The sequence below is a fragment of the Phycodurus eques genome, chromosome 18, assembly GCF_024500275.1.
Source record: "Phycodurus eques isolate BA_2022a chromosome 18, UOR_Pequ_1.1, whole genome shotgun sequence".
Taxonomy (NCBI): Eukaryota; Metazoa; Chordata; class Actinopteri; order Syngnathiformes; family Syngnathidae; genus Phycodurus; species Phycodurus eques.
This window is the reverse complement of record NC_084542.1, coordinates 294,138-309,896: the sequence shown is the minus strand read 5'-3', so window position 1 is coordinate 309,896 and position 15,759 is coordinate 294,138. Positions and strand designations below refer to the sequence as shown.

Genomic DNA, 15,759 nt, shown 5'->3' with positions numbered 1-15,759 from the left:
TTCTTTGACACCAGAAGGAGCGCATTTTTGATTACGTTCATCAGGCAGAAATGAACAAAGTTCAGTTCACGGCACAAAATATGAACCACTTCATGAACTTTCGTTCACTGAACTCATTCAGATATAACACTGCCCTTGGCCCCTCCCACAGGTAGAGAGCCCATGGGATGATGGACCCACATTGTCTCTTCAGGGTGTGCCTGACCGGGGGCCACATGGAATTGTATCCCACTAAATGAGATACAAGGATTTCTTACTATGACTAGCAATATTTCTGTTATTTTTAAATATTTTTCCTTGCTCCCTATTATGCCTTTAGGGTAGGAAAGACTACATGGGACTTGCCATCAAGAACGACAACTTAGTGTACGTGTATAATCTTGGCGGTGAATATGTTGAAATCCCGCTGAGTTCAAAACCTGTCAGTCAATGGCCTGCTGTCTTCAACTACATAAAAGTAGAGAGGTACTATCATGAGTGCTTCACTACTATCATACATATTTCATTCAAAGAACACAGTCGTAAAATTATTTAATGTTTTCTTTCTCGTTAGGTTGGGTAGACATGGAAAAATCTATCTAATCATACCAAGCCAGAGATCCACAGACGAACAGAAGTTCATTCAGAAAGGCGAATCTCCAGGAACTGATTCACTTTTTGACATTGAGCCGAAAGACATGGTGTTCTTTGTTGGGGGTGTCCCACCAGATGCCAGTGTATTTTATTCGTAATTATGAACAAATTAATCTCTATTGAATAATTTCCATTTTTACCTGAATTTTACTCTATTTAATTGTTCCAATGCAGCTCCCACCACCTTTGGCTCTTGCTCCATTTGCGGGCTGCATCGAGTTGGCCTCGCTGAACAATGATGTGATCAGTCTATATAATTTCAAAAACACTCACAAAATGGATGTGGTTGCATCAACACCTTGTTCCAGGTATTTTTCCATTAGAAACATTCTTAGTGATTGTTGGACTTTTGCATTGGGAGCACCACTTATGAAGTACAGTAAGTATCCTTGTTATTGTGAACGCACCAACTTGTGCTTTTTGAAGACTTACTTGAGTATCAAATGTGGTTATACATTACAAACAATTACTGATCATTAGAAATGTAAACTTGTTATTAAATCACCAGAATTACTGTACCTACTAGACAACTGCAGGTCATCATAGAAAGTGTAATCAAATTAGTAGGTGGCCTGCTAATTTTCATAAATGCTGTGACAAATTTAAGGGTAAACATCAGGCTTTCTGGGCTGGTAGTTATTCAGTCTTTTGTTAATATTGTATATTGTGGGACCTGAATGTATCCGATACTGACCTAATGCAGTTTCCCCTTGTAATTGCAGGTACAAATTGGCTTTTTCACAGAGTCGTATTGCAAGCTATTTGTTTGATGGAAAGGGCTATGCACTGATCAATAAAATAGAGAGGAGGGGAAAATTTGGTTATGTCACAAGATTTGATATTTCAGTGCGAACAGTTGCAAGTGATGGTGTGCTTTTCATCATGGTCAATGCCGTAAGTCAAACTACAATAACTAAGACTAGGTCAGGCCAAATAGTTAACAGTGAAAATAATTAATGTTTACTGTTGTTACTGTTTGTTGTTATATATTTGTTGTACGGTGTATGATTGTTGGCTTGATTATTTGAAAACTAAGCCTCAACTTAGCCTTTGACTATTTGTGTACAAAAAGAGATGAATACATACACGACATGAGTAAATTAACTCACGCTCATGGAAATGTTACCTGCCTGTGCAGTCACATCGACAGTAGTACCTACACACACTGGATAAACGCTTATCTTATTTTTTTTTCATTCTTCCATTTTCCCCAGGATAAATTCTTTCTTTTAGAAATAAAAAATGGATTCTTGCATCTAAAGTATGACTTTGGCTTCAATGATGGGCCAAAACGTTTGTATGATAACATACCAAAGCTAAAAATAAATGATGCAAGATATCACGAGGTAAGTTTTTCTTTTATTTCTATAAGTTTAATAACATGTCCTAATGTATATATCTTTTGTTCTAAACAATTTCCTGCCTGTGTTTGGGTCATGAAACAGATATCAGTAATCTACCATCAGTCAAAGAAGGTTATCCTTCTGGTGGACAAGAGCCATGTTAAATCTATGGAGAATCCGAAAACTACTCTGCCATTCTCAGATATCTACATAGGCGGGGCTCCCTCACACATTCTCCAATCTAGGTAACATTCCTGCCGCCAAGAACACTTGCTGTGCAATCGCATTTTTGACTTTGAGAACGTCACTGATGGTGTAGTGGTACACTCGCGTAACTTTAGTACTGGCAGCGTGGGTTCAGTTCCCACTCAGTGACGGTGTGAATGTGAGTGCGAATGGTTGTCCGTGTCTATATGTGGCCTGCGACTGACTGGCGACCAGTTGAGGGTGTAGTCCCCCTTTCGCCCGATGTTGGCTGGGATAGGCTCCAGCGCCCCGTGACCCTAACCAGGAGAAGTGGTATTGAAAATGGATGGATGGATTGATGGACTTTGAGAATTGTGAACTTCACAGAACATTTTTCATGTAGAGAAAATATACAGACCAGAATGGGGAGGATTGCGAAATTCCCCCAAATTTTGAGAAATCGCTAACCATATGATCTTTTTCTTTGTGGGAATGATATTATCATTGATTGTTAATTGGTAGACACATTTGGGATAAATCAATTAATAAGTGTAGACTAAAATTTGTATTAACACACCCAGACTATTCGGCTGGACTGTACTATGCACTTTAATAATAGGATTTAGAGTTCTGATGTTAAGACAAGTCTTTTTTTCCCTGTAAAGAGAAGTTCTTTTACCTTGCTGACAGTTTTGGCTGGTACTTCAGGCTACAAATCATGGAGCATGGAGTTTTCCTGAGACTTATGAATGTCATAGAAATCCATTCTGTAAATATGAAAATACCTTCCGTAACGGATTTGTTGTCGCCAGTGTGATGTGCGCACCACTCATCAAACATGCCACACTTTGAAGGAACGTGTTATTTTATTCTGTATGAAATACTGTGGTACCTTGTGACACGAGTGACCCCACTTTAGAGTTTTTCGCGATAAGAGCCGTCATTTGGACGAATATTTGCTTTGACTTGCTAGCGCAAACTTGAGATATGGTAGCTTTATAGTGGCAGTAAAATAATTCAACTCACTTCACAATAAGCACCACTTTAACAAATGGTGAACATTGAATCAAAAAAGAGGGTTTCATGCTGTTTAATGCCAATCCTAGTTGAAGTCTATGGTCAAACTAAGCGTAAAATAAAGAGAATTACAAGTTGTGAATGTAAAATAACCACTCTTTTGCCTGAGGGAACTCTGCTAGCTTAATGCAAAAAAAAAACAAACAAACAAATGAATGGAAAAAGGTCCCTTCTTGAGCCGTCACCTTATCGTGGTGGAGGGGTTTGTGCGTCCCAGTGATCCTAGAAGCTAAGTTGTCTCGGGCTTTATGCCCCTGGCAGGGTCACTCATGGCAAACAGGTCCTAGGTGAGGGACCAGATAAAGCACGGCTAAAAGACTCCCTATGATCTGAAATTGATGGAATCACATTTTCCCTTGCCTGGACGCGGGTCACCAAGGCTCCCTTCTGGATCCAGGCCTGGAGGTGGGGCTCAAAGGCGAGCGCCTGGTGGCCGGGTCTGCATCCACGGGGCCTGTGGGCTCATCACCTGTTGGAGGGGCCATAGGGGTCGCGTGCAGTGTGAGCTGGGCGGTGGCCTAAGGCAGGGAGGGACCTTGGCCGTCTGATTCCCGGCTACAGAAGCTGGCTCTAGGGACGTGGAATGTCACCTCTCTGGCAGTGAAGGAGCCTGAGCTGGTCTGTGAAGTCGAGAAGTTCCAACGAGACATAGTTGACATGTAGCTCCACATTGAGAGGAGCTAGATGAGGTGGCTCCGGCATCTGATTAAGATGCCTCCTGGACGCCTGCCTGGTGAGGTGTTCCAGGCACGTCCCAGGACACGCTGGAGAGACTATGTCTCCCGGTTGGCCTGGGAATGCCTTGGCGTCTCCCTGGAAGAGCTGGATGAAGTGGCTGGGGAGAGGGAAGTATGGGCTTCCCTGCTAAGGCTACTGCAACCGCGACCCGACCTCAGATAAGCCGAAGAAAATGGATGGATGGATGGAAAAACGCCATTCACATGCTAACAGTCACGGTTTTAGGACCCTTAAGAAACAGATATTTGAAAGCATATGGTGGAACAACACACATAGACAGCAATCTACTGAATGATAGAACAGCAGCATAAGAAGTCCTCTTCATTTGTCTGCATGACTGTGTCCCTTGGCGGCCAAAGCGGGCACACCAGAAGGCACAGCAGACTGATGGATGAAACATTAGATCATGAGGTACAAACAGTTTTAAAACTTTACATTCTATTTAATTATTTTATCACCCTATGTTTTTATAAAGTACAACATTATAGATCGCTATTTTTTCCTTCCTATTTTTCCTTAAGAAAATTAGGGAGGGGGGGGGGGTTGACGGGGAGGCTGGAACGGATTAATGATATTTCCATTCATTTCAATGGGGAAAGATGATTTGAGATAAGTTTATTTTGAGTTAAGAGAATGGCCACAGAACGAGTTTGTATCACAAGGCACCACTGTAAATTCAATAAAAGTAATTTTATCAGAATACTGTGCTTATGACCGAACGTATGTTTGGAGGTCCAGCAATAAAAACAAGGGGGTGTGTCTGCCATTCTATAGGTCGGTGGTGACAAACTTCCTTGTGCCACAGACCAGGCGAGTCACTTTGATGTATTTGGTGACCGTCATAGAAGCAAACAAAAACAAAAGATTCAATATCTCACTCAACATTGCATGATTAGTTGCTGTAGAAGTGAGCCCTGTGCTTTAAAAACAAAAAACAAAAACTCCAAGCAGCATGTTTGAAGTGGAAAAGCTGTGCAACCGTACATGTGAAGAAAAAAAAACTGCTGGCACCGATATTTCTTGCCAATTAATATGATATAATCTATCAACTTTTGGCTGTCGGCATAATGTGGTAGGGACACATTACGGCCGTTGGGCAGTCAGTGAGCGTAGGTGCACAGTTAATATAACAATACTCACATGCATACAGTATATTCTTGATCCTCTGCAAAGAGCAACTAATATTACCGCCATACTTAGAAGGAAGCTGTGTCTCCTGTAAGGTAACGTATATCCACGTCTGTCTTATACTTCCTGTCCCAGGTGGCGAAAGCACGCACACCAGAATGAGCAGCACAATGTGAATTGAAGGAGAAAGTGTGACAAAAAATATTTAATTCTTTTTAATTCTACTTAGTTCTTCCATCACTACTATATGGTTTTATGAAATATAATATAAAAGATGGCTATTTTTCCTCATACAAAACACCTTACAACATTTTTGAGGGGTGGGGGTGGAGCTGGAGCGGATTAATGACATTTCCATACATTTCAATGGGGAGAGATGATTTGCGATACAGGTGTTTTTAGTTACGAGTGTGGACAAATTAAAGGAACAAATTAAATTCGTATCTCGAGGCACCACTGTACTTTTTTGGTTCAAAAAATATTTTATAAAATAAAATAAAAATCCCAACATTTTGTTAGATTGATTTAATAATATTTTAGCTAAAATAGGCCGAGTCACACCACTGGTTTGGCCAAAGCTCAAATTAATCCAGTGCATGTACCGTACCTGTGAAAAACTATTGGCGCCATTCTCAAATTCTTATATTTTTGCATCCTTTCGCTACTTCAGTGTTTAAGATCATTCATCCATCCATCCATTTTCTGAGCCGCTTATCCTCACAAGGGTCGCAGGAGTGCTGGAGCCTATCCCAGCTATCATCGGGCAGGAGGCACTCACATTCACACCTACGGGCAATTTAGAGTCGCCAATTAAAACGGAGTACCCGGAGAAAGCACAGGGAGAACATGTAAACTCCACACAGGTGAGGCCAGATTTGAACCCTGGTGCTCAGAACTGTGAGGCAGATGTCCAACCACTGTCGTCCACTGTTCCAAAAGCATCAAACAAATGTAAATAACATTATTATAACCCAAGCGAATTTAAAATGCTGTTTTTAAATCGTGATTTCATGTATTGAGAAAAAAAATAATCTAATTAAAGTTACCTGTCCCTGTGTTAAAAAATAATCACCCCCCCCTCCCCCATTGTTAAATCATGAATTAATTGTGGCTAATCACAGTTTTTAGTTTATTTTCACTGGTCACACCCAAGCCTGATTACCTCCAGACCCATTCAATCAAGAACTTTGCCCAATACCAAGATGGCGCCTACCAGTGTGGTCGCCTCGGTAACGCACTCTCTAGTATTGTTTTTGTTTTTGTGTTTTTCGTTCCTCTTTGGAGACATTACACGACTCACTTACAGAAGGGGAGACTTGCTAACCATCAAGGAGGCTACTCCGGACTTTCTTTCACCAACTTTCGCAAATCCGCTCAGTTTTTTCCCTGAGTTACTTACCGGCGCAGCAGCCGCGGTTTTCGGCGCATGGAGACAGAAACGGCGCCACATAGGGAAAAGAGCCGGCATTCAGGTGAAACTCCGCAAGAGAGGACACAGATTGGCGTTCCCGTCGATCCACCTCGCGAATGTACGCTCCCTACCCAACAAAATGGACGAGCTTCATCTTCTGTTAAAGACCAGTAAAGACTACGGACGTTCCGCCGCCATGTGCTTCACGGAGACCTGGCTTTGCGACGCTGTACCCGATGGCACCGTCATGCTTCCCGGCTTCGATATTCATCGAGCAGACCGCGACATGGAATCATCGAGAAAAACAAAGGGCGGCGGGACATGCTTCGATATCAACGAAACATGGTGTACGGACGTCACGGAGCTCAGCACACACTGCAGCCCGCATTTGGAGTCGCTGTTTTTGAACTGTAAGCCATTCTACTCGCCGCGTGAGTTCGCATCATTCATCCTGGCTGGAGTCTACATTCCGCCTCAAGCTAACACGAACGCCGCACTGCCAACGCTCGCCGAACAGGTCAACGAAATTGAAAAAAAAACATGCGGACTCACCCCTCATTATTCTTGGGGACTTTACAAAGCTAAACTCAACCAAGAACTCCCTAAATACAAGCAGCACATCGACTGTCCTACCAGGGAAAATAACATTTTAGACCACCGCTACACTACGCTAAAATATGTGTACCGTGCTATACCTCGTGCAACCCTGGGCTCGTCTGATCACTGCTTAATTCACTTAATACCGACATACAGGCAAGAACTTAAATGTGCGAAGCCTACAGTGAAAACAATGAAAAAGTGGACCAATGAAGCAAAGATGGAACTTCAAAGCTGCTTAGACTGGACAGACTGGAGTGTCTTTGAAAATTCAGCTGGCAGCCTGGATGAATATACGGACACTGTCACATCCTATATCAGTTTCTGTGAAGATGTGTGTGTACCAACAAAATCATTTTGCACATTCAATAACAACAAGCCGTGGTTCACTGCCAAACTGAAGCAACTTCGCCAAGGACGCATATCAAAGCGAGGACAGGTCCTGTATAAACGAGCTAGAAACCAGCTGACTAAAGAAATTAACATTGCAAAGAGGAACTATGCAGCAAAGTTGGAAAAACAGTTTAGCGCTAACGAGTCAGTCTGGCATGCATTCCAATCGCTGACTAATTACAAGCGACGATCCCCCCAAGCTGAGAACAATAGCACACTAGCCAACGACTTGAATACCTTCTACTGCAGATTTGAAAAGGACACTTTCACAACCCACACCCACCCAGGTGCACCCGCGACCACAATCACACCTCTGACTTCTGCTTTAACCATCCATGAACAGGATGTGAGACGCATCTTCAAACAACAAAAGATTAACAAAGCGGCAGGCCCAGACCATGTGTCCCCATCCTGCCTCAAAGTCTGCGTGGACCAGCTTGCTCCAGTCTTCACACAGATCTTCAATAGATCTCTGGAACTGTGCGAAGTACCATCCTGTTTCAAACGCTCCACCATCATTCCAGTCCCCAAGAAACCTGCAATCTCGGGTCTAAATAACGACAGGCCTGTCGCCTTGACATCTGTGGTCATGAAGTCCTTTGAACGTCTCGTGCTGGACCACCTCAAGAGTGTCACAGGTGTCCTGCTGGACCCCCTGCAGTTTGCCTACCAAGCGAACAGGTCTGCGGATGACGCAGTCAACATGGGACTGCACTTCATCCTAGAACACATCGACAGTGCAGGGACCTATGCGAGGATCCTGTTTGTGGACTTCAGCTCAGCGTTCAACACCATCATCCCTGAACTCCTTTCATCCAAGCCTCTCCAGCTGAGCATCTCACCTGCCATCTGCCAGTGGATTTACAGCTTTCTGATGGGCAGGACACAGCAGGTCAGGCTGGGGGAGGCCACCTCATCCACCCGCAGCATCAGCAATGGGGCGCCCCAAGGTTGTGTCCTCTCTCCGCTGCTCTTCTCTCTCTACACGAACGACTGCACCTCAGCGCACCTGACTGTCAAACTCCTGAAGTTTGAAGATGACACCACTGTCATCGGCCTCATCAAGGACGGTGACGAGTCTGCATATCGACAGGAAGCGGAGCGGTTGGAGCTGTGGTGCGGCCGACACAACCTGGAGCTGAACACACTCTTTACTGTAGAGATGATCGTGGACTTCAGGAGGCATCCTTCGCCACAGCTGCCCCTCATGTTGTCCAGCTGCCTTGTGTCAACCGTCGAGACCTTCAAGTTCCTGAGAATTACAGTTTCTCAGGACCTGAAGTGGGCGACCAACATCAACTCCGTCCTCAAAAAGGCCCAGCAGAGGATGTACTTCCTGTGGCTTCTGAGAAAGCACGGCCTGCCACCAGAGCTGCTGAGGCAGTTCTACACAGCAGTCATCGAATCAGTCCTGTGTTCTTCCATCACAGTCTGGTTTGGTGCTGCTACAAAAAAGGACAAACTCCGACTGCAACGGACAATCAAAACTGCTGAAAGGATTGTCGGTACCCCCCTACCCACCCTTGAGGACTTGCACGCTGCCAGAACTAAGAAAAGAGCGTGCAAAATCCTCTCGGACCCTCCGCATCCAGCTCTTCCAGCTCCTTCCCTCAGGTAGGCGCTACCGATCAATGCAAACTAGAACTAGCAGACATTCCAACAGCATCTTCCCTCTTGCAATCAACTTCTTAAACACCTAACCTACAATTCCATTACAACATGCTGGCAATTTTTTGACTTGAGTTCGTTGTCACATTTCTGTGGGGCCAATTATACATTACTTGTGCACTCGCTGTAGTTGTCTCGCCACGCTGGACTATTTGCATATCTGTTGTTGACCAATACTGGCCACTCATGCCAGAGTAGCATCTGCTCCATTTGCACACTGATTGAGGAGTATCTGCAACATTTGCACAACCAACATTGTCCCAGACTATCTAGTGACTACTCGTCACTTTAAACCGCATACATACACTCCTTGAATTCTCGGCCCCCTTTGCACAATGGTCATTGCACTGGACTATTACAATATTAGTCATTCAAACTGCTCTAAGTGCTAGAGGACTCTGCATCTTTTTGCATAATTGTCAAAAAAAACAAAATGTACCGGCATTACAAGATAACTAGCAACCCTTTATTGCTCAGTGTCTGTTTTTTTTTTTTTTGTCAATTTGTCCAATTACCGGGTTTTTTGGACATACTTGGCAAGTAAAGATGATTCTGATTCTGAAAAAAATCACTTAAAGGTCAGAGGACAAAGATGTTAAACATTTTCTTGAAAACTCTAGAACCCCTTTACAAACCACAGCTGCCATTTCGAAGTGATTACAGTTAAATCGATAAATATGATTCAGAATGCGCCTTCTGCTTTTTACATCCAGCGCTTTGTGGTCTTCGACTCTATCCGGCGCTGAGATGTAACACTCGTCAAACAGCCTGTTCATTCGGCATTGTGTGCTGGTTTTCCATGCTGTTGTTCCCATCCTTGTATATTTGTTGTCGTATGATTTAGTGATTTCACAATGGTTTATTGTGTGGCATTTGGTTGTACAAATGGTTCAGACAGTGGCTGTGCTGATCACTTCGAACTGGCGTGTTTTGAGAAAGACTTAGCAGAATGCATTGGATACATAGGTGTGGTTAGGCAGAGGCTGAAACAAGCTGTGGTGCCAACTAATTTTCCTACGGACACCGGGACCTCAACCGCCTGCAAGAGAACTAAATCTCGCAGCCGCCATGGTGCCGCGGCGAAGCAGCGCAGACAAGAGGTTAGGATTTCCTTGTATATTCCTATGACTCTATCATGGTTTTTATGCACTGGGCAGTAGGTAAAAAAAGACCCATGGAGTACTTTTCAGTACTGTCGTCTGTACTTTTGCCTATGTGACAAGCCAACAGACATGGCAAAGACTTTCTGTGCAGCGTGTTATAAAACTACTCGAGCGAGGGACACACAATATATAGGAATACTGCATACTATGTAAAAGCTTGTGCCGTGAAACATATATGAATATGTAATACGTATAGTCGTGCTACAAAATATTGGCACCCCTGGGGTGCCATTATTTCTAGCCATAATTGTATAAAAAGACATGCTTTTGACATAGCGTCACATCGAGCCAGTGGTCACTGTCAGGTCCCGACCTCCTGATCGGCTCAAACGTACGGTTTGACGATGCCAAGTTCCGTTGGGGGCTCCTGTACATCGAAATCCTCCTCCTCCTACTCATATTCCAACACGTTGCTCACCATCGTATAGAGTGTAGCACGCTGTGTTTGCCAATTGCAACCTCACTTCCGGTAGCCCTTGCGGTGGATAGAGTACACCCCGGTGTCTTGAGCTTCGGGTATGTTCGGGGAGTGCTCAATACGCGTAATAAAAAGTTTTAGCTAAACTACAGTTGACAACTTGCTGGAAGTTACGTGCATGTATTTCATAACATATAAACAATTCAAATATGAATTTTAACTGACCCGAAAATATATTTGTCCTCTGACCTTTAAACAGAATCTGTCCCAACAAAATCAAGTCAGACAAAAGATCTAAAAAAAAGCTGCAACAAAATGACACGAGCCGAGGAAACCGTCGAGAAATAAAATAATTGGCATGTATCAGTCTGGAAAGGTTAACCAAAGCCATTTTGAAAGCTTTAGGATTCCAGCGAAGCATAAGGAGAGCCATTATCCTCACATGGAGAAAACATGGATCAGTGCTGAACCGGCATACAAAGATTCCCCCAAGAGAAAAGCAAAAAAAAAAAAAAGAACATCATTCCAACAGACAAACAAGGTGGTGGTAGTGTTAATGGTCTTGGGCTGTTTTTCTCCTTCAGGACCTGGCGAACATGCTGTGATTGATGGAATCAGGAATTCTGCTCTTTAGCAGAAAATCCTGAAGAAGAAGAATGTCAGTTTGTGACCTCGAGACAAAGGGTACTTGGGTTCTGCAGCAGGATATCGATCCAAAACACATCAGCAAGTCAACTTCTGAATGGCTTAAAAAAACAAAATGAAGGTTTTGGAGTGGCCTAGTCAAAGTCCAGACTTGAATCCAATTGAAATCCAGTGGCATGACCTTAAAAATTCAGTTAATGTTTGAATACACTCCACTTTTGCCAAAAGGGGGCCAAAATATCTCCACAGAGATGTGAAAGACTCAGTGCCAGTTATAGAAAACGTTTGATTTCCGTTGTTGCTGCTGAGGATGGCCCAAACAGTTATTAGGTTTAGGGGGCCATTGCTTTTTCAGACAGGGTCAGGTAACTGAATATATTTTTAATAAATGAAATCACTATTTAAAAACATTTATTGGCACTCTGTTCTTTTTTTTTAGTAATTTTAGTAAGCTCTCTTTTCTTTCTGAACTTTATCTTTAAATGTTCTTTGTTTTTATTTATTTTTTTAAATGTACTTACTACTTCAGTAATCATGCAAAGCAGAGTGAGTTACCTTTTGTATGAAATGTGCTATATGAATAAAGCTGCATTGCCTTGCCTTGCCTTATATTTTTGCCGTTGTGCATTTTGTTGAGTGTTACAATGTCTATGACATGCTTTTGGTGTTTGGTTAATTGTATATTTGACTATGAAACATCAAGATTGAGGTTGAATGTCACAGGACAACATATCTGTGACCACAGGTCTGAGCTGTCCTCCGTGGTTGGTCTCAAGGGTTGTGTCAAAGGCTTTCTGTTCCAAAAAAAAGACTTTAACCTCTTAGAAGAGCCTGGCACCATCGGCATCAGTAGTGGCTGCCCTGAGGAGTCTTTTGTAAGTGCCCCACTTTGTCCTCTTTCAGTAACAGATTGTGTGACATACTGTATAACATTGTTAATTTATATTACAGGCATCACATAAAGCCTATTTCATGGGTGAGAGCTACTTGGGATCCTCAGCAAAGATTTCACCATTTGACAAGTTTGAAGGAGGCCTCAACTTTAGAACATCACAAGCCAGTGGACTACTATTCTACCATAATGAAGGGGTATGAAAACACTCGTGAAACAGACCATTTGAGGAAATCATTCAAACACTATGTCAAATGCATTTAATTAGCATGTCTTAGTTTGGTTCTTGGTGCCATTCAACCAGTTCAGTAATAATTGGCTTTTAAAAAAGTTCAATCAGCATATTCTTCATGTTTAAGGGGAACCAATGCACTAAATCTAACCTGCATTTTTACCACTTCAGCCTGACGAATTCAGCATCTCCCTTGAGAACGGAGCGGTGGTGATGAACACACAAGGAACAAGAGTTAAAACACATAAGAAACACTATAATGATGGAAGGACACACTTCTTATTGGCCTCAGTGAATAATCAGAAGTAAGCATTTACTTTTACTTTGATGAAACCTTTTCGATTTGATGCAAATTCTCCTTACTATCAAGCTTTCTTTCTAAGCATGTAAAATTATGATACATTTTAATGGGTGTGGTCAACTAGCACTATCTTGCTGTCATTAATGTCAGTTGACACAGCTTGGAGGTCAATGCGTGAGCATGAGATCTTGTTTTTAACTGTTTTTATCAAGCGCTTTTTTAAATGTATAAAAACAATCTTTACTGCTGTGCTGAATAGACGATGGACCTCTATCTTTATAAATGATGTGACGTTCACGATGATGTGCGTATGCCACACGGCTGTTCCAATCAGAATATATCACGTCACATGTAAACAGCTGACCAGAGATCTTCAATCGGAATGAAAGAAACGGCTCAATGGAAACCCGGCTACTGTGCTCTGTTTGAATTGGAATGAGAGAAGCTAGCTGGTGTGTCAGTTGCATGTGTTAATGTTAAAGCCAGTGTTCTACTGCCAAGCTAACTGAATGGATGGATGCCATTGAACATTATAAGGACACAGAGAGAAAGAAAAGAAAGGATTTTATATTTTAGCATTCAAAGTATTCACAAAAAAATTCTGTTCATACGTTTTACATGGAGTCCAATGCATTTCATATAAATGTCCCAAAAATAAGTCCGTCCATCCATCCATCCATCCATCCACCTTCTACCGCTTATCCGAGGTCGGGTCGCGGGGCATTAGCTTTAGCAGGGACGCCCAGACTTCCCTTTCCCCAGCCACTTCATCCATCTCTTCCGGGGGGATCCCGAAGCGTTCCCAGGCCAGCTGAAGGATATAGTCTCTCCAGCGTGTCTTGGGTCGTCCCCGGGGTCTCCTCCCGGTGGGACGTGCCCGGAACACTTCACCGGGGAGGCGTCTGGTAGGCATCCGAATCAGATACCTCATCTGGCTCCTCTCAATGTGGAGGAGCAGCGACTCTACTCTGAGATCCTCCCGGATGACTGAGCTTCTCACCCTATCTCTAAGGGAGAGCCCGGACACCCTGCGGAGGAAACTCATTTGGGCCGCTTGTATCCGGGATCTTGTTCTTTCGGTCACGACCCACAGCTCGTGACCGTAGGTGAGTGTTGGAACGTAGATCGACCGGTAAATCGAGAGCTTCGCCTTTCGGCTGAGCTCCTTCTTTACCACAACGGATCGATACAAAGTCCACATCACTGCAGACGCTGCACCGATCCGCCTGTCGATCTCCCGTTCCATTCTTCCCTCACTCGTGAGCAAGACCCCAAGATACTTGAACTCCTCCACTTGGGGCAGCATCTTATCCCCGACCTGGAGAGGGCACGCCACCCTTTTCCGACTGAGGACCATGGTCTCGGATTTGGAGGTGCTGATTCTCATCCCAGCCGCTTCACACTCGACTGCGAACTGGTCTAATGAGAGTTGGAGGTCTTGGCTTGATGAAGCCAACAGAACCACATCATCTGCAAAAAGCAGAGATGCAATTCTGAGACCACCAAACCGGACCCACCTCTATGCCTCGGCTGCGCCTAGAAATTCTGTCCATAAAAGTTATGAACAGAATCGGTGACAAAGGGCAGCCTTGGCGGAGTCCAATCCTCACCGGAAGCGAGTCCGACTTACTGTCGGATATACGGAACAAACTCTGACTCCGGTCGTACAGGGACCGAACAGCCCATATCAGTGGGTTCGGTACCCCATACTCCCGAAGCACCCCCCACAGAACCACCCGAGGGACACGGTCGAACGCCTTCTCCAAGTCCACAAAAAACACATGTAGACTGGTTGGGCGAACTCCCATGCACCCTCGAGGACCCTGCCAAGGATGTAGAGCTGGTCCACTGTTCCACGGCCAGGACGAAACCACACTGCTGCTGAATCTGCGATTCAACTTCCCGACGGACCCTCCTCTCCAGCACCCCTGAATAGACCTTACCAGGGAGGCTGAGGAGTGTGATCCCCCTGTAGTTGGAACACACCCTCCGGTCCCCCTTCTTAAAAAGGGGGACCACCACCCCAGTCTGCCAATCCAGAGGTACTGTCCCCGATGTCCATGCGATGTTGCAGAGGCCTGTCAACCAGGACAGCCCTACAACATCCAGAGCCTTGAGGAACTCCGGGCAAATCTCATCCAACCCTGGGGCCTTGCCACCGAGGAGCTTTTTAACCACCTCGGTGACCTCAACCCCAGAGATAGGAGAGCCCGCCTCAGAGAATCCAGACTCTGCTCCCTCATGGGAAGGCGTGTCGGTGGAGTTGAGGAGGTCTTCGAAGTATTCTCCCCACCGGCTCACAACGTCCCGAGTCGAGGTCAGCAGCCCCCCATCCCCACTATACACAGTGTTGATGGTGCACTGCTTTCCCCTCCTGAGACGTCGGATGGTGGACCAGAATTTCCTCAAAACCGTCCGGAAGTCTTTCTCCATGGCCTCACCGAACTCCTCCCATGCCTGAGTTTTTGCTTCAGCGACCACCAAAGCTGCATTCCACTTGGCCAGCCAGTACCCATCAGCTGCCCACAGGCCAAAAAGGCCCGATAGGACTCCTTCTTCAGCTTGACGGCATCCCTCACCATTGGTGTCAGGGGATTAGGGGATTGCCGCCACAACAGGCACCGACCACCATACGGCCACAGCTCCGGTCGGCTGCCTCTACAAAGGAGGCACGGAACATGGTCCACTCGGACTCGATGTCCCCCGCCTCGCCCGGAACATGAGCAAAGTTCTGTCGGAGGTGGGAGTTGAAACTCCTTCTGACGGGATTCCGCCAGACATTACCAGCAGACCCTCACAATACGTTTGGGCCTGCCATGTCAGACCGGCATCTTCCCCCACCATCGCAGCCAACTGACCACCAGGTGGTGATCAGTTGACAGCTCCGACCCTCTCTTTACCCGAGTGTCCAAGACATGTGGCCGCAAGTCCGAT

At 44.7% G+C, this 15,759-nt stretch overlaps 1 protein-coding gene across 1 annotated transcript in view; it reads left to right on the top strand.

The window, feature by feature from the left end:
* Nucleotides 1–15,759, top strand: part of lama4 (laminin, alpha 4) — a 69,679-nt gene that overhangs the window by 33,101 nt on the left and 20,819 nt on the right. The window contains exons 22-30 of the mRNA XM_061704152.1: nucleotides 320–465; nucleotides 554–716; nucleotides 808–941; nucleotides 1,356–1,527; nucleotides 1,848–1,979; nucleotides 2,079–2,221; nucleotides 12,146–12,275; nucleotides 12,352–12,489; nucleotides 12,696–12,829. Of these exons, the coding sequence (XP_061560136.1) occupies nucleotides 320–465; nucleotides 554–716; nucleotides 808–941; nucleotides 1,356–1,527; nucleotides 1,848–1,979; nucleotides 2,079–2,221; nucleotides 12,146–12,275; nucleotides 12,352–12,489; nucleotides 12,696–12,829 (1,292 nt within the window). The remainder of the gene's footprint in view (nucleotides 1–319; nucleotides 466–553; nucleotides 717–807; nucleotides 942–1,355; nucleotides 1,528–1,847; nucleotides 1,980–2,078; nucleotides 2,222–12,145; nucleotides 12,276–12,351; nucleotides 12,490–12,695; nucleotides 12,830–15,759) is intronic.